The sequence below is a fragment of the Callospermophilus lateralis genome, chromosome 13 (genome assembly GCF_048772815.1).
Source record: "Callospermophilus lateralis isolate mCalLat2 chromosome 13, mCalLat2.hap1, whole genome shotgun sequence".
NCBI classification, from domain to species: Eukaryota; Metazoa; Chordata; class Mammalia; order Rodentia; family Sciuridae; genus Callospermophilus; species Callospermophilus lateralis.
The window spans coordinates 35,818,644-35,837,835 of record NC_135317.1 but is presented as its reverse complement, the minus strand read 5'-3'; the positions used below and the strand labels follow the sequence as shown (position 1 = coordinate 35,837,835).

Sequence of the window (19,192 nt, the reverse complement as noted above, 5' to 3'; positions counted from 1 at the left end):
TGTACACTGGCAAGTTTTCAAATTAGGATTAAGTTGGTAATGCCATATTTAGATGGTTGGCCATATAAAACCGCTTTACTGTGATTTAATCAGTAGAATGACTAATCAAACAAATACTAGGTGATAATTAACTGAATGTAGAATTTTTACAAAAGCAGATGTTAGTAAAGTATGATTTGAAACAGACCATATAAAAGGTGGTATGCTATCTTGATTCCATTGGCCAATATAGATGAAAATATAGATCAAATACTTATTTTTTATTTATTTGTAATAAAGACTGCCTATTGAACAAAATGCCCTAGGCGAGAGAAAAATTAATGGGCACCTTTCTTTCCATAGGTATGATAATTTTTTGAAATTGTTATAAATGGAAGGCATTCCTAATTTTTATTTCTGGTAATTTGCTATTGGCATATAATATTGCTGCTAGTTTTAAAAAAATTTTTAATTTTATTTATTCTAATTAGTTATATATGACAGCAGAATGCGATTCAATTCATATTACACAAATCAAGCACAATTTTTCATGTCTCTGGTTAAACACAAAGTAGAGTCACACCATTCGTGTTTTCATACATGTACTTAGGGAAATGATGTTGCTCCTAGTTTTTGTATGTTGATTTTTATAGCTTGAAATTTGCTGAATTTGTTCTAAGAGATTTTTGGTGGTCTCCTTAAGGTTTCATTTATATATAAGATCATGTCATCTTCAAACAGTAGCAGTCTGACTTGATCCTTTGCAATTTGATTACCCTTTATTTATTTCTCTTGACCCATTGCCATAGCTAGGACTTCCTGTAATATGCTGAATAAAAGAGATGAAAGTGGGCATCCTTCCTTTGTTTCACATCTTAGAGAACTTAAAGTTTTCCCCATTCAGTATGATAGTAGCTGTTGGATTATTATATGTGGCCTTAATTGGGTTGAGGTCAATTCCTTTCCTGTCTAATTTGTTAGGTGTTTTTAATCATGAAGTGATATCCAATTTTATTAAATGTTTATTTCTGCACCTATTGAGAATATCATATGATTTTGACTTCTGTTGTATTCTTTTTAAAAAAGTATTTTTAGTTGTAGGTGGACACAATGCCTTTATTTTATTTTTATTTATTTATTTTTATGTGGTGCTGAGGATCAAACACAGTGCTTCACACATTCTATGCAAGTGCTCTACTGCTGAGCCACAACCCCAGGGCTCTATTGTATTCTTAATAATTCAATTTTTTATATTAGAAGAAAAGTAATATTTAGGTTAATGTTTTAAAACCATTTCAGGTACAATAGTGCTTCTGTCTTATTTTGTTTATAAATGGGGTGGTTGTTACCATACAGAATTGTGGAAATTCCATCTTTCAGCAATTTGTTGAATTGTAGCATCTTTTCTTAAACCCAGATTCCTTTATAGAACAAACCCAATAATTCTCACCATATTAATATACTGAACATAGTACATATATAAAATATATTTTTTGGCAATATCCTGGCAAGGAGTGCTTGCCCAATAATGAAAGATGTTATGTTTTTAATTATTTTATGAAATTTGGATAATTTTCTTTGTCATGAACTAAAATCAGGCAATCATAGGGTGATTTTTTTCAAATTTATATTGCAGTAAGAATGTAAAGAAGAGAGTTTTTTAATTTGTCTGGAATTTTCTTGTGACTAAAAAACAAAAAAACATTTACAAAAATGTAATGTGAAGGAAAAAAAAAAAGAATGAAACCATTGCATTGAAAGAGTTAGAGTTCTGCTAATCTTTTAAGTTTCAGATGTGTCCCTGTTGAAATGTCAACTTCCATCTCACTTTGGTGGCTTCATCCTTAACTGGTTGTTTGTATATTTCAGGAATATATCACAAAAATCAAAGTCTAATTTTAGTATAGTTTTCACTGTCTTGATTTCTTTTTTAATGTAATTTTGTTGATTGTGGTTTATTTACAATGTAAGTTAAATTGTGTAATCAGCATAAACATATGCAATCATGCAAATCAATTAAGAAATGTTATTTGGGAAAGTAGTGACAGAATTCAGACATTCCTGGCATTTGAGAAATTCCTGAGAACTTTACCACTACTGCTCTGTGGATGAATCTTACTTGCTATTCAAATTTAAATATCTCTCTTTTAAAAAAATTGAAAATATCTTGTAAAATTCAATTGATTAAAATATAGTATTAACATTATGATACATTTTTTGAATAACCAAACAAACTTTAACTAAATTTACACTGATCTTGAATTTTCTATTTATCTTCATTTCCCTATTTTTAGCTTGAAGTTTTCCATATTATTGGGAAAGAGAATAATTGGAAGATGATTTGTTTTAACTCAAAATTGTAGGTTTACATTAAAAAAACCCATTTTTTTCCCTATTAAGGTGCTTCATCTTGAATACTAGCTTGAGTTAATTATAAAGTGTCCTGAGTAAGTTGAGTAAATTCTGTGCTATCTATCTGCTAGTAAATTTTAAAAACTACTAAATCAAGTAAGTAAGTGTTTGCATATAAAGCATTTCAAATTTAATATGAAGAACAATATATCCACTTGGTTTTAAGAATTATGGTGTGATTCTCTATCATGTACAACCAGAAGAATAAGAAATTATTCTTCAATTTTGTATGATGCATCAAGATGCATTCGACTGTCAGGTATAACTAAGTAGAACTTAAATAAAAGAAAAAGAATCACATGCTCTTTCCTGTAACTAAGTATTTGTGAATCCTTTACTTTACATTTTCCTTCCATATTTAGAAGCAAAAATCTTTCCTGTGTTTTTTTTTCCATAGAACTTTTTTGTAGTTATTTTGAGATATCAGAGCTAAGTGGTTTTTCCCAATGCTTTATGGATCTGAAATTGTGTGAAGATTTATTTCATTAACTATATGAATCAAATGTGAGAAGTAGAACAACTTGGGGAAAATTACTTTTCTCTAGTTGTATTAATCTCTCTGAACCTTTTAAAGGATTTTGAAGTTATGGTGCTATAATTCTTATCTTTTATTTGTTGGAACTCATGTAGAAAAAAAAGAGGTGAGAAAAGTATAGGAAATTACATAGAAATTTGCAGGACTAATTTTTTCTAGAAATGACCCAATGTATCCAGGTAGCCTAATATAAAAACCTTAAACACAAAAAGAAGTTATCATAAGCATGAGCTGCCATCAAGGGAATCACAATGCCACCACCCCAACGATATTGTGAAATGAACCTGGGAAATAGTCCAGCTGGAGGCCTGGGTAGTTTTAGTGAACATTTACTTAATAGCAAAAAGGAGTATGGACATAGAAAACAGCATGGCACTTCCCTTCCCCTGGATTAGTTCACAGTGATTTGCAGAAGAATGTGATTTATTCAATAATTATAATGTAGTAAGAACAGAGTGATTGGTTTTAGTAAGGTTTGGAGATCTCATTAAAATAACTGTAGGAAAATGAAGTGGTGGTGGTGGTTCAAAGAGTTGAATGTGGGTGGCCTTTAATAACCAAGACAGTGTTTATCTTCCTCTTTCCATATATGCAATACATTGTAGAAAATGTATATAATGTATATACACCAAAAGAACAAACCAAAATCCAGGAGCCATCTTGAATAACAGAGAAAAGGGCTGGCAGTGCTACAATGTATTTCTGTGTGTGTGTGTGTGTGTGTGTGTGTGTGTGTGCGCGCGCGCGTGCGCCTTCCTGCCCTCATGCAACCACATACCAAGTATAAATATTTTTTATTGTTCCAATTCAAATTTTAAGTAGTTTTCTATTCTTTTCACATTTTTTAAACACAACTTTGAATATTTCCACGTTATCACGCATTAAAGGCTTTTAGTAGAGGCTCCAAAGCTTCTGAGAAGTAATTTTGGTTAAAAGTAGAATCCCTGTAGCGTTAGTAAATTATACAACAGTAGAGTTCAATACATGTTTAAGAAAATGCCTTATCTAATACCAGAACTACAATTTTACATTAAATCTTTGTGAATGCAGAAAAGGATTTTATTTTGTTGCATTTTTTTGTACTTTCTAAGATGCTTAACATTTGGTATCTTTATTGGTATTCAGATTTTCATCTCTGAACTATTTATGGTTTTGCCCACTTTTTCAAAAGTTGAAAACGAACTTCTTTCTTTTCGGTTGGTAGGATGCATTTGCCTTTATTAAGATAAACTATATGTGATTTATCATTTTGCATAGATATACATTATATTAATGTTGACATGAGTTATTGGTGTTTTTCTTGCTGATTGATTAAAACATATAAAACTGAAAGAGGGATACTTCTCAATTTAAAGTTTTTTAATGCTTGTTTTTATGTTTGTGTGTTTTGTGTGATCACTGAGTTTGCAGCTATTATTTAAACTTTTTGAGATTATGTCTATTTTGTTTACCCTGTATACTAAAACAGTCAGCCTATAAATGCTGTTTCCCTGATTTTATTTTAAAGCCTTATTCAGGAATGATATTTAATAATTAATGACTAGTATTATCTGATTATTCATAATGGACAAAGCCCAGGCCATGGGGCTGAGCAGGGACCTAACTGCATTGTCACATCAGGTATCATAATCATCCCATATCTGTGAATTTACTTTTCATGTTTTCATTTATTCACGGTCACCTATGTTCTGAAAATATTAGCTACAAAATTCCAAAATAGACAATTGCTAAGTTTTAGGTTGTGTGCTGTTCTGAGTGGCATGATGAAATCTCTCACTGAATCCCTCTATCTAGCTGGGATGTGAGTCATTCCTTTCCAGTGTATATATAATGTATATAATACCTACCCATGAATCACTTAGTAGCCTTTTCATCTTGGTTATCAGATCAAGCAACTCATATCTTAATTAACTATGGCCCAAAGCACAAAGTAATGATGTGGGCAATTTGGATGTGTCTTACTGAACCTGTAAAGTGCTTCCTTTAAGTGAAATGTTGAAAATTCTTGAATCAATAAGGAAAGAAAGAAGTCATTTGTTGAGAATGCTAATATTTATATTAAGAATGAATCTTCCATTTTTGAAACTATGAAGAAGGAAAAAAATTGTGCTGGTTTTTTATTACATCTCAACCTGCAAAAGTTAATGACCACAGTCCTTGATAAAAGCTTATTAGAGATAGAAAAATCATTCTATCATAGGATTTGGTTTTCAGGCAGCCACTGGGGGTCTTAGAACACATCCCCTGTGAATAAAGGGGGCTTATTCCCTCCTGGCTGTTCAATTATATATTGAGTATTGCTTATCTTTTGGGGGCAGGTAGAAGTCCCAGTTCACCACTAACTTATTTGAGGTCAAACTTGAGAATCAACATAAGTCGAAATTTCAGAAAAATAACATTGGGTTTGTTTCTGAGAGTATGTGGTGTCTTCCATTTATGAATATCATCTTTTAATGACCTTGAATAGTTAAGCGATTGGCCTATAGTTATATCCTTAGATTTCATTTTCAAAAAAATTAGTGATAGAAATAACTTTGTTTTGAGAATGTTGTGTTGTTGGCCAACATCCAAGTCCAAACAAATCTCTAAAGGACATTTAACCTATGGAAATTTAGTGCTAATTTGCTAATGCTTGATTTATGTGATTTAAATCAGGCAGAATTTACAAAATACAATCTGATAGAAGTCAACGTTGATTGTCATCTGTAGTCATTGGCTAAGTCAGTGTATTCTCAACAGTGGGTCATCAGGGATTCTGACCCCACAAACAGAATATGATGTGATGATAATATGGAATGAGATTGAGTCCATCAGACATCTGGTCATCTTAATTTAATAGAAGGCCCTCAGCGATTTGGGCCCTAGGCATTTGGACGTCATCTCTGACACTGGGCACCACTGTAACAATTGATTCCATCTGGCTTGTTCTGACTCGGAATGTTCACATTTTCCCGAGAGAAAGGCTGTTGGCCATGACTGGTCCTTGTTTACAGAATTTTCTGTCTCCCATAGTTGGCAGAGTAATACTTTTTGATGCATCAGGTTGTTAGTTTTTAGTGAAAAGCCCTCATTTAAAAATGAGCCATTCCCAGGACAGGAAACAAGGGCAGTATAGGATGGCCAATGCATCAAAGTGTAAAGCTGTTCACCAAGTAGTTTTAGTTATTTATTGTGCTGTGGGACCACTGGACTATCATAAAACACGAATTTTGCCAAATAAAATAGGAAACATGAAAACAAATGTAGAATATTTAATATAAGGCTTCAAATTGCCTAAAATGCATTAACAAGATATTCAGTCAAATAGTAGAATGGTAGCAAGATATTTAGTTAAAAAGAACTAAACATTTAGCTAAACTGCAGAATAATAGACTTTTCTAGTTTGGAGGGATCATAAAGTTTATAAGACTGCACCCCCTCATTAGCAGATGGTATAAGGTGACATACTTAAATATTCTATGTGGTTTTTGGGTTGATAGTGCAATATTCTCTATGGACAATTACAAAGATTTTATTAAATGATAGGACCTCTGATTTAATTAGAGGCTCTTTTTCTATTTCTAGATTACTTGTTGATTACAGCTCCTGTGGAAATGAGCCTGTTCCCTAAGTTTGACAGGTTTATCTGAAGAAATCAGTTCTTGGTTGAAATCTGCTTGAATTGCCAATATCTATTTGAATTCCATTTTAAAAAAATTACTTAGAAGTTAATAGAAAAATCCTCAGTGAATAAGAAGATTGTTTTAACTACTTCCCAACCCCTCATGTTATAAAAAAAGACATAACCAATATTAGCAGCTGTTCCTTGCTGACCCTCCCGTGAGTGAGTGCTCAGTCACTGGGCTGGTGTGCTGCTATCCTCATTTGCTCTCACCTGCTACATTGTTTACTTACCTTTTTCAATGCCATATTTTTTGCCTGTTTTTATTTTTCCTTTTAGATAGTTTTCTTGTGTTATATCACTAGGATTTGGGAGAGATTGCTAAATTCATACCTGGAAGAGTTGATCAGAAGTAGATTATATAACATTGTAGACCACATCAGTGACCTCATATGTAAAATGGGATGATGGGACATGCCAGACACATTAGTAATCCTGACTGATGGTAGTTATTATTAATATTATTTTTATTAACCAATTCTTATAAGTAATGTATAAAACACCTTTGTTTATAACTATTAGCACAGTGTTTTCGATTATCTTTAGTACTTTGTTATTGTAGTTCCCTAATGTTGTCTTCAGTTTCATTTATTACTCATAAGGCTGATTGAGTTTTCTATTTCCTACAGAAAAATTCACTATTTTTGCCTGCAAACTAAAATGTCTATTATTTTATTTAATAGTACAATTATAAAATATTAAATATTATGAATGTCAATTGATTTGGTCTATATTTTGGATCAAGTGCTTGGTAATTAGTTTCCCATTCTATTTTGTTTTCTTTATATTTTTTCTTAAACTTCCAAACGCTCTTCACCAGAAATGTATCATTCAGTGAACAAGATTGCTGTCATGATGTGAAGTGACAGAAGGGTAAAGGTGCAGAACAGGGCACTTGCTTCTTGGCCGTGGCCCTTAAGGTCCTAATTCTGTGCTGCCTGAGACAGAGAACTCAGGCTTCTAGAGTAATTTTCTATTATCAATTAATAATCATTCTCTTTTCATCTACTTCATAGTTTTTCAATCTCTCTGGACCATGACCACGTTCTTCAAAGACATGTGTTATATTTCTCAGTCATCTCATTACCAAAGAGGACAGAGATAATAAGCTGCGACCATAGTGTTGCTGGACATGACACCACCAGCCAGTGACCTATTTTAAGTCAAATTTACCTCAGATCAATAGAAGCATCTACAGATTTGTTTCCTATTATGTCTCCTTTTTCTGTTCTTTTCTCTGATTACTCAGAAACATGGTTGAAATCTGAAGGAGCTAAATAAGAAAGCAATACCACATATACATTTTGAACACTGTCTCAGATGAACAGTGACCTAGTCAATCATGCATTCATTGATTTGTCATTTAAAAACCAGATATTTATTAGATACCAGTGCCTGTACTTATACCAATAGGACACCCCCAAAGATAAAAAAGAATCAGTACTATAAAACGTCTCTTATTGGGGGCCCCCAAACCATCCCCCAACACTGGTGATTTACTAAGTAGATTCCAAGAGTCATCATGTGATCACATTCAGGATTTGATTTATTACAGCCAAGGAATACAAGGGAAAGTCAGCAAGTGACAAGGCCCATGGGACAGTGTCTGTGGAATCCAGGTCACATATCTAAGTGTCCTTTTCAGGCACATAGGAATGTGTTTCTAGACACATTTCTCCAGCAATACATCTTGACAACACACATAAGATTATTGTCTATCAAGGAAGCTCATTATAGAATCAGTCCCCATGGTTTTATTTGGACTTGTTCACACAGCTACCTTCTGTCCAGCATGTACCCCAATTCCAGACACCCAGAAGGAAGGCAGATGTTCAACATAAATGATACTATATACTCAAATGATTTAGGCCCAGTGAGGCACTTCTATCAGGGAAGGCTTGGGAATCCTTCCTCCGACTAAATTCCCAGGTTTCAGTTCAGCACCAACCAAGCAAAAGGCCTTTCTAAAGAGAACAAGTCTCAGGCCTGCTGTGTGAACTCTTTTTCTGCACAACCTCATGTTCAAGTAGGTAGGCCTGAAAGTATTTTCAAAGTCAGGTGAAAGGAGTTACTGGATTATAAGAGAAAATCCAGTTAGCACTTCAAGGGAAGATTCATTTCAAAAGACAATATTTGAGCTGGGTCTTGAAGGAGTTGTTGGATTTAACAAAGGTTTCGGGGTAGGGGAGCAGTTTTCATTTATGCAAAGGTAACTACGTTTATTGCTGGTAATGATATTATTGAGAAATTCTGTGTGCCAGGAGTGTAAGACATGATGGGGAAAAAGAAGGGTAGTTGGAGCAAATACCTGAAGTGTTCTATAGTTGGGTGGGTAGGAAGGACCCAGGAAGCCCAGGAATCTCCTAGAGAGCTTTAATAACATATGGCAGCTAGGTCTTACTCAAATCCCCCAATCCCTCTAGATTAAGCGTTCTCCAAGCTTTATCCACTATAGTTACCTCCCTCTGTAATGCTGTCAAAACCTCAAAGTCCAACTGGGGTAGTCAGTTCATTATTGAACATAACCACAGATATCATTATTTGATAGAATTTTTTCTTCAGTTCTGTAATACATTGAGATGCAAAGCCATATGGCAGTCTACCTTAGCCAAATATTTTCATCTATTCTCAGATGAATCTAGCAGTAAATCTGATTTCAGTGAAGAATATAATATTTCTGCAGAGGATTCACAATGGTGATTTGGTTCACTTGTGAAGTACAGAACAAACTGCCTCTCAAAAGGTATAGTAGCAGTGTGTTCTAATTAAATAAGATGCATGTCAATTTATGCAGTTACTTCTTGGTTGTTTGGCATGTGTACATTATAAGTATGGTTCATAGTCAGAGATGAAGAGATGGGATCAAATATTTTCAATATATAACTATTTGTTAAATGCAAGGTATTTAAATAAGATTATTAGAGTATGACTAAATAAATATACTCAGCCCAGCACAGTTTTCTTCCCTTTTGCTTTATTTTATAGTACATAATGGCACAAAAGAGACCTCAAGATTTACAAAAAATAGCATAAGGATACACATGAGTTTCTTTTTCTCAGATAAATTTATGGTTCCGTAATGATGTTCTATTGGAAAACTAATGAAGCACCTTTTTCAATAACAGTTTGCTAATATAATGTCTCATTATTTGCAAACAGAATGTCTCAAGAATGTGTTAAGATCTATTTATATGTATAGAAATGTGTGTTTTTAATGCTTCCTTATATCAAATGGAAATCATTAAATATACTTAATGTTTCCATGAGCTATCTGATTAACAACTGTAGTCAAATATGTTGGAGAAAATTATCTTTGAAGGTTTTCCATCACTGGTTTAATTAACATACAGTAGACAGAAAGCAAACAATCTGTTCATCCAGACTCCTCAGCAAACCCTCCTGTTGCCCGTGTTTTCACTACAGCTGGGAAGGGAAAAATTGCATCCCATCTATCCCTTTGTCTTGCTTCTGAATGATTCATTTTGGTGCCGATATAAAGAGTAATTTGAAATATTTTTATGTGGCTGAAAAACAGGGAAAAGCAGAAAACTAATTTACAATATAGGTAACCAAGCTGTGTGTGTGTGTGTGTGTGTGTGTGTGTGTGTTTTCTTCTGATTTTTCTCTTTATTTCTGTCAAACATCCATTTTGACTTGTTTTATCTTCTCAAAAAAAAAACCATTCCCAAATGGGATTAAATCTACACCAATTTCATATTTCAGTCTTGATGAACCATGTACACTGAATTATAAACACAGAGTAACATTTCCTCTACCCATGATCCAGAAGCCTGGCCTATTCATAACATAACCAGGAACAGAGAATTAGGTTTAAAATGGCAACCCAAAGGATGTTCACAGAGGCTAGGCCTTACGTTCAGAAATTTTCTCATTAGCAAATCTCCCAGGCCCTTCCTGAGATCCTGTTTATTCTTTGTAAACACAATTAGAAGGAGCAAACAATTGGTTTCAGAGTTTGTCATTGCAGATTTTAGGAGGCGCAAACATGTGGATGATAGATGGAATCCAACAGACCCCTGGGACAGCTGTCAGTGGGAGAGCTATGCAAGCAAGTTTTGTCACTGTATGGTGCAGGCACCTGTGAAAATATCACACTGAACCCCATTAGTATGTATAATTAATATATGTTAATGACAATAAAATAGTTTAAAAGTTAAATAGTGAGAATAAAAAAGAAATCAGAAACTATTGTTAAACAATGGGAGACAAAAGAAGCCTACAGGAGTCTGGACAACTTCACAAGTGCTAGTGTAAGCATGTCTGTCTCCTTTTACAAGAGTTCTGTCTGCTAAATTCACCCGCCCCAGTAATCCTGCTAAAGATTGAGAATAGATATTTACTTGTAAAACAAGAGTTTAATACAGGAATCACAGTTCTTGGATTTCAACTTACATGGGAAATAAGAACAACATCATTCCTAAGTTTTGAAGCATCTTTGTAGTTGTTGTTTCGAGAAAATGGACAGGGAGAAAAATGAAACCGAGGATTTGAGAAACTTGAGAAATAGAATTCTATTTCTCCTCCACAGTTAGTTATTCTGTCTGCTCCTGCTCAGGCCAGGATCCCAGGACTGAGGTGAGGTCAATGGACCTAGTGAGCGTTGTGGAAAGAACTGAATGGATCTACATTACACATACACCAAAAGAAAATGGTAGAATTACTATCAGAAAAGAGAAAATAACATCTATTTAAAAGAAACTGAAAGGTGACACATGTCTGAGAGGTCCCAGCTAATCCGGAGGATGAGGGAGGAGGATCTCTTGAACCCAGGAATTCAAAACCAGCCTAGGCAACATAGTGAGGCCCCCATCTGGAAAGAAAGGATGGATGGAAGGAAGGAAGGAAGGAAGGAAGGAAGGAAGGAGGGAGGGAGGGAGGAAGGGAGGGAGGGAGGGAGGGAGGAAGGATGAATGGAAGGAAGAAGGGAGGGAGGGAGGGAGGGAGGGAGGAAATTATTTAAATGAAATAAAGAAACCAAGAGTTATATTGAAATTCTTTATTTGAAGATTTTTAATGAAGACAAATATTCTTGAGATTTAGGTATATTTTCATTTGATTTATACATTAGAGGTCTGACATGCTCCTTATTGAAGTGCTCCTGTATACCTGTGTGTATTTTTTTTTTAATTCAGTTTTCTTTCTGGTGCATTTTAATTCAGTTAGTGCGTTATGTTTCTTACTATTTCTTTCTTTCTTTTTTTGATACTGGGGATTGAACTCAGGGGTACTTAACCACTGAGCCACATTCCAGCCCTATTTTGTATTTTATTTAGAGACAGGGTCTCACTGAGTTGCTTAGCGCCTCACCATTGTTTGGATAGACTAACATTCTATCAAAGATCCCATTTCAGTGTCCAGTTGTCCCTTTATGACTGTTAGTGTCCCCATAGGCGTTGCCTCCTCCTCAAGGTATAAATGGGAGTCACCACCCTGAGTGTGTGTTAGATGTGTCTCTGAAGTTGACCTGAGTTTTGTGCTGCGATGACTTTTCTGGGTGTTTTAAAATTTTATTGCTTACCTTGGTTGTAAGTTGCCTCATATATTTTTGATAATGAGGCAGCATATATAAATAAAGCAAGTAAAATTGCTTTATGTAGCTGTGCCTAAGATCATAGGTCTTGAGCCTGACACATCCTCAGAAAAAGCTGCCTTTGCAGGTAAGGCATTTTCATTCCTATTTAAAATATGGGACAACTAAAGCACAGACAGTTTTATAAATTATGCTGAAGGTTTGCTGGTTGTGGGCTAGCAGAAAGCCAGTCCAGGTCTCCTGAATCTTTAGAATTTCCCCATTACTTCATTCTGTCTGATACTGTGATTCTTGCTCCAAAAGAGTCTGTCAATAATATGCATTCATTCACTCATTCAGTCATTGATGAATATGTAGGTACTGTCCAATGGCCATTAGTGACAAGAATATTAAAAAAGAAGCATTTTCTAGAGTGACAATGACAATATTGATATCACATATACATTGAATTAAATTGTGGGAGGTTGGGGGACCATGGGATATCCTTTCTGTCCATGAGTTTTGCTTTTAAGGCAGTGTTGGGGATTGAACCCAGGACCTGGAGCATGCCGGGCAAGTGCCAAACCCCTGCCCACATGAGTTTGCTTTAGTGTACAGTTCAGCGAATTGAGCACAGGGCTGTATTTCTCTGACTTCTAATTATTTTGTTCCTGTGGTTCTATTGGAGACTCTCTGGTAGGTTTTCTATCTGGTTCTATCCACCAAAGTTTAAGGCTGTAAGAGCTCTTTTTAGGTTCACTGCAAAACCTCTGGCTGTCCTCTATGTCTAGAAGAATTATTAGCACCTCTCTGAGTTGAAGGGGATTTTCAGCCATTGTGTCTTCGAGTCAGAGTGGTAACTTTAGTTAGTTACTGGGGTTCTACATTGCTGATTCAGTGGTATGGTGAAAAGCTACATTAAATACACCTTGGTTTCTTGGAATGTTCTTGTATAGAGGGGAACGTCCTGACCATGATTAAATCACTTCTCTCTTCACCCTTTTTGAACCTGTATCCGGCCAGTTATAAAAGCCTGTCGATTCACATCTTTTGGTAATGGTTGGCTAGAGGAAGGCTGTTCTTCTTGCTCAGAAACTGAATTTTCAATCTTTGTGGTACACCTTCGCCTGCTGACCTACTGAAATGAAAGACTAGCAGTGATGATTAAATCTAATTTTCCCTCCTGTAGTGGCAGGCTGAGCTGGGTCAGCAGGCTGGTCCTTGCAGATGGCTTTAAAGTACCTCTGTGATTTGATCTCCTTGCTGTCCCATCCATTTCTATAAGTGCCTATCACTGTCATCCTTTACCACCCTGACAAGATCCCAAGGTGAGAACAGCACAAATGAACAAGCTCAGCTACAATGACTCCTGAGGGTGTTGCTTATTAAATGAGTTAGGCAATGAACCAGGTCTGGCTTGTAAACTACAAGGCAGGTTAGCACATTTACAAGAAGATAATTCCATCTATTATTTAACCTATTCAAGGACATTGGTGTTTCTTTGTATTTCAGCATAACTCATGCAGAATAATGTGAACTTACAAAGGTCTGAATTTTATTTTCATATTAGCTGAAAACTGCTTGAGTTCCTTCTTTTGTTTGGATTCTAGATTACTTTTCAGAACAGTTAAAGTGTATTTATGAAATGCACTTGTGCAGGGGATGGGGGAGAATACAGATTGCTGTACTGTGCACCTATTTTAGGAACTCTGTAAGATCTGTACATTAACCATGGTCCATTTCTGGTGCATCCTGAAATGCGTTCTGCTCAGAGGTGCTCATGCTAACTCAAAAAAATATTATAAGTAAACTGATTTCACTGTTATAAGTTGGTTTCTTATTCTAATGACTAGCAAAGTTACTTTTCCTTCACTACTGAATAAATGTATATGATTCATACCAAGAGGTAACATAGTTTGTTTCTTTTTCAGATTGGAGATATGAAGTTGCTCAGGCCTTCCCTGGAACAGCAGAGGAGGTGGAAGTGGACTCCCAGGCATACAGCCACAGGTGGAAAAGGAACCTGGACTCTCTCAAGGCAGTAGACACAAACCGAGCAAGCATGGGCCAAGACTCTCCAGAACCCAGGGGCTTCTCAGATCTGCTACTGGATGATGGGCAGGACAACACCACACAGATTGAGGTAGACAAGTTATCTGGGTAGTTGAGATGGATTAATGAATCTATTTGTTGTAATGTGCCCAACTTCTACTATATGTATGTCTTCCCTTCATTTCAATTTCAATCTTTTGGTCTTAAAAAAAAAGAACAATTCATTTTATTAGTATAATAACTAATCCACTAATTCATTCACTCATGAAATAGACAAATGTGGACTTGGGGTTGTGACAGCACTGAAGGGACAACATAGTACCTGTTGTTTGGAAATTGATTGTGTTTAAGGGTCTAAAGACCATAACCAAATCATCCATGTCTCATAAGGCGTTTACAAAAATGTGGACCCTGGTGTGCCAGGAATGGGTATTTAGGCAGGCGCTTAGCCGATTGAGAGGAGTTTACTCAGTCAATAATTTGTTAATAGAAAGAAAGAAGGTTCCTGGCAGTGTGAATCACCTCTGCGATGGCTGAGTGTTGAAACAGCATAGCATGTGGGAGTCTTGTGGGTGACACAGTGTCACAGTTTGCCCAAGGCTGTGGGAGTTTCCAGGAATCTAGGACCTCGAGTGCTAACAATGGGCTAGTTCTGGACAAACAGGGATGCTTGGCCACTCTGTGACTGTATGTTGTTCTATATGTTATTATGGCTGGAGCCATGAAGCAGCGAGAGGAAATTGGAGTGAGTTTTGGTAAGTATGAAATTTGCAGAGCACACATTTTTAGGCAGATTTTAGGGTCGCTCAGAGGCCTCAAAGGTGGGGTTACATTTCCTGTTTCCAGAGTCCTTAACATGGCGATCACAAACTATGATCTTGATTGTGAAATGGACACAACCAAAACAAATAAGTAAATCTCCTGGAAACAAAGACTACCCAAATGAGAACAGAGGCTCCTTATTTGGTACAAAAGGTGTCCGCCACCTTCATTTTGCCTTTGCTGAAGACTCAAAGGATGGAAAAGAAGTGGAAAAATGGTGGGAAAAGGGAAGGCTTCAGGGATGCTCTGATTGGAGGGGTTTGGCATGGGAAGCTGCTGGTGGACTAATGCAAACAGCATCTCTGGTGAACTGTTTGAGGGACATATTTGATTTCTGCAGTTGATTCTAACTTAGAAACCGGGACGGGAATAAAGGGAAGCTCTCAGTTATTAATCAAGTGCTGACCATTCAAATCTGACTACTAAGAAGGCTGTGGTTTGGCTTCTTGGAATGGTTGCTATAGCACTTGGGGTCATAGTTCCATGGTGATGCACAGTCTGGCCATTTTCTGCTCATATATTCTCTCTCCATTTGAATTTTTAGTTCCTACTTTCTCTCAGATGACAGGCTTGTGATTTTAAAGAACGAGGCAACAGTCTTTCCCCTGGAGCGCTGTCTCTGAATTGCTCATTATTTAGGAAAAGAATTCAATATCATGGGACAGGCACTATAGACCTGCAAATGGTACCAAGGTATCATTTTGTTCCATCACAGTGAGAGACTCTTCAGAAGATCTGAAGCACATACTGTTGGAATTCTGTACATGTGAGAAGCCCAGTGATTTCTGAAACCCTCTGCGTGACCTCACCATGTGGCTATGGTGTTTCCTGTCTTCCCCAGCCACTTCCTTTAACCAGCAGCAGGCGATGCATAAGGAGCAGAAGTTGTGTAATTTTAGGGTCATAAGAGACTATGACTATGACTCCTACAGTGTGTCTGCTATTTTGGTAATAATGTTGTTTTAACAACTTGGAGTAGGCAACATCATCTACCCAGGCCACTCATTTGCTGGGGCTTAGCATAAAGAAGGGAGAATCTACCTGAAATAATCAGGCATGTACTCTGCCCAGGACAAGGACCTTACAAACTAAAGGGGGACAACACAGGTTCCTGGAACTCTGTGATCTCTCCTAATCACTAGTGTAATAGAAACTCCCTTTCCTCCCTTTTTTTCTCACATCAAAATATAATCCCTTTATTATTATAACTGCAATTTGTTATTCCATCACTTTTGTTTTCTGTTTTCCACCTTAACAGAAGGAAATCACAAATGATCAGGAGTTTTGAATCAGTACAATGTAGGAGGAAGGATGGACAGGTAGCTCTTCTATGGATACTTAACTTGAGGCTGAAATCTGATGGATGTCCTATGGATGCTGTCAGTTTGGGTCATGATAAAAACAACCTTGTGAGATGTGTGTCCCCAGGTTCCCTGGGCAATAATAATGACTTTTTACACAGGGCATTTTCATATTTAGTTTTAGATGCTTTCTATTAATCATTAATGGGATTAGCATTCAAACCCAGGCTTGACAAGCTCCCACGATTTATCCTTCTAGGTACCTGAGCTTCCTCTAATAGGAGGAGAGACAATTGCAGTTGCATTCTGTAGTGGTTTTGGACAGGCAGCCCCTGCATAGCCACACGGGAGTAACCTTAGGGTTCCAATCTGCCTGGAAGGAACTGATCATGGAGCCATCGCTGCTCTTATAATAGGAGCACTGCCTACCCTTATATTGAAATTTATTTTGATGGGATTCTGGGTTTTGATGGAGATGATGGGGAATCTTCCTAAGTTGTTCCTAGGTACTGCTACTTGTTTTAGAAACAAAAAAAATCTTTGTCTGAAACTTCTTTTGAAAGTTTTACTTATCCTGATCCTTAAGTAGTATTTAGGATATATTAAAGATATGCTGGTCCTGGAGTAGTCTGTTTGAACACTGATGTTACCCCTCTTGGGGAGAATTCTTTTGCCTAATCAAGTTAAATATTAATAATAAAAGGAATCCATTGGCTAAAATTGACTACTCACAGGTAATCGTTGTGATAAGATTTTTCTTACCTTTTAGAAATAAGTACTTTGGTTCATACTGCCAAATATAAGCAAGGTCCATGAAAGACTATGGGCATCTTTTGTCTTAGGTGCTCTCAAAGTCAATGTCAAGAATCTGAATAATTTTGTCCAGCAGCCCTGTCTGTAGCTATTAAAATAATTTGTATCCCAGTGAAACTGAAACCACTAAGAAGGGCATTATTGAAAATGCTCTTCTCTTTTCTTCCATTGTCTAGACTTTATTTCCCATTTTAAAAAAATGAAAACAAACAAACAAAAAAAGACAATAGCATGCTTATCCTTTTGTTAAACATTCATTCTGAAATATACAAAGGCTGTTATTCTCTTTGATTTGGTGCTTGGTGATAGTATTTTTTCTGGCTTTGCATCAGAACAGATAATGGAAGGATTGTAAAACTGGCTATTCAGGTTAAAGAATTCTTTCAATTTAAGTTTTATTATTGTTTCTATTGTTTTCTTTTTAAATTTTCTTCCCATAAAGTTATAGTAGATTTCAAAAACATTTTTGTATTTCCTCTTGACTTCAAGAACCCATCAATGATAGCTGTCACTATTGATCTGAATGTTGATTTCTGGTGGATCTTTATTGTTTTGTTTTTTTTTTTTTTAAACCAGGGAGTAACCCAGAGTCAATTAATCACTGAATCATATCCCTAGCCCATTCTAATTTTAGAGACAGAGTCTCACTAAGTTGCTTAGGGCCTCACTAAGTTGCTAAGGCTGGCCTTGAACTTGTGATTCTGCTGCGTTAACCTACTGATTGACTGGGCTTATAGGCATGTACCACCTCACCCAGAGAGATCTTTATTCTTATGTATCCTCTACGCATGTGGCCAGGTAATCAATGAACCTTTGCTGATTTGTAGGAATTAAACTCAAGGTGTCAGAAAAAGCCAGTAAATGTGCAACTTTTTAGAATTATTTCAGAACTATAAAATTATTTCAGGTAAAGTTGAAATCCATTCATGATGTGGCCTTGTTTAAGCAGACTGCTGTGAATCCCATGATTCCAAGGATACAACCATAAACAAACAGTCTGGGGGACATCTGGTCACCTGGAAGCAGGCTGCTCTTCCGTTTCCCAGCAGGGAGCTCTTACAGCAATATCAGTGGTTCCTAGAATGGAGAGAGCCTTAGCAGTTGTTTGCTGAGAATTACAGGTGCTTCATAAAGTTCAGTTTCATCAGCCTATTCCTAAAGGATAATGTTGGTATCTTATAGTTGTTCCCTTTGTAGAAATTGATCACAAATTCCTTTCTGACACTCTGAAGCAAATACATAGTTTTTTTTTCTAGTTAGTCACATGTAATATTGGAAACCGTCTTATGTCTTCCCTTGAGAATCTGGGTAAAACACACATTTGAATGTCTCAGTTCTGCGCTAGAGGCTGCCTGACAGTCTGCATTTCTAACAAGTTCTCACTGATGACAGCTCCGGCAGGGCCAAAGGCCACACTTTGAGTTGCAATGAGCTAGACCACAATGCAGAATTAGATATGAGTTTTGAAGATATAAATGGTATGAAAAATCTTTTTATTGTTTACCAACAGAATGCCTTATAGAGTCCTCATGCTGGTATAAATAAACAAATAAATAAATAATGGTAGGCATAGCCAGGAAAAAGGGGTGGGGGGGATAAAACATCACGGTATCAAGCAATTGACAAGGAGAAGAAATATGGCATAGGTTGATTCCTATGTGATGAAGAACCTGATCCTGTAGAAAGCTAGGATTAATGTAGGGAAAAGGTGTCATTTGTATGTGTCATCTTCCATGTGTGAACCCGAGTTCAGATCTGAGGAAGTACAAAGGAGAATGATCAGCAAATACATGTGATAGATTTAGCTAAAACTAGAGATCAAGAATTTTTCTCTGACATACAGATGTAAAACTCTTTGATCCTTTGCCGTTGCACATGCTGCCAGTTGTGTGGGAATCTTATTGTTCCAAATTGTACATTTCTTTTAAAATTACCAATTGTCAAGGGCTGCACACAGGTTATTGTATGAGCTCTAATTTTTTGTCTATGTCTAAAAGGTAATCTATTTTAGATGAAAGAAGTCATTGGAAAATGCTTAATCTAAATAATAATATGATTGCCCTTATGATTATTTTTATGAAGAGGCA

General features: G+C 36.1%; 1 protein-coding gene across 2 annotated transcripts in view; it reads left to right on the top strand.

Moving 5' to 3' along the window:
* Plxdc2 (plexin domain containing 2) overlaps nucleotides 1-19,192 on the top strand; it is a 410,148-nt gene that overhangs the window by 149,601 nt on the left and 241,355 nt on the right. For both annotated transcript variants that reach the window (XM_076831619.1, XM_076831618.1), the window contains one exon: nucleotides 14,049-14,260. In XM_076831619.1, the coding sequence (XP_076687734.1) occupies nucleotides 14,049-14,260 (212 nt within the window). The remainder of the gene's footprint in view (nucleotides 1-14,048; nucleotides 14,261-19,192) is intronic.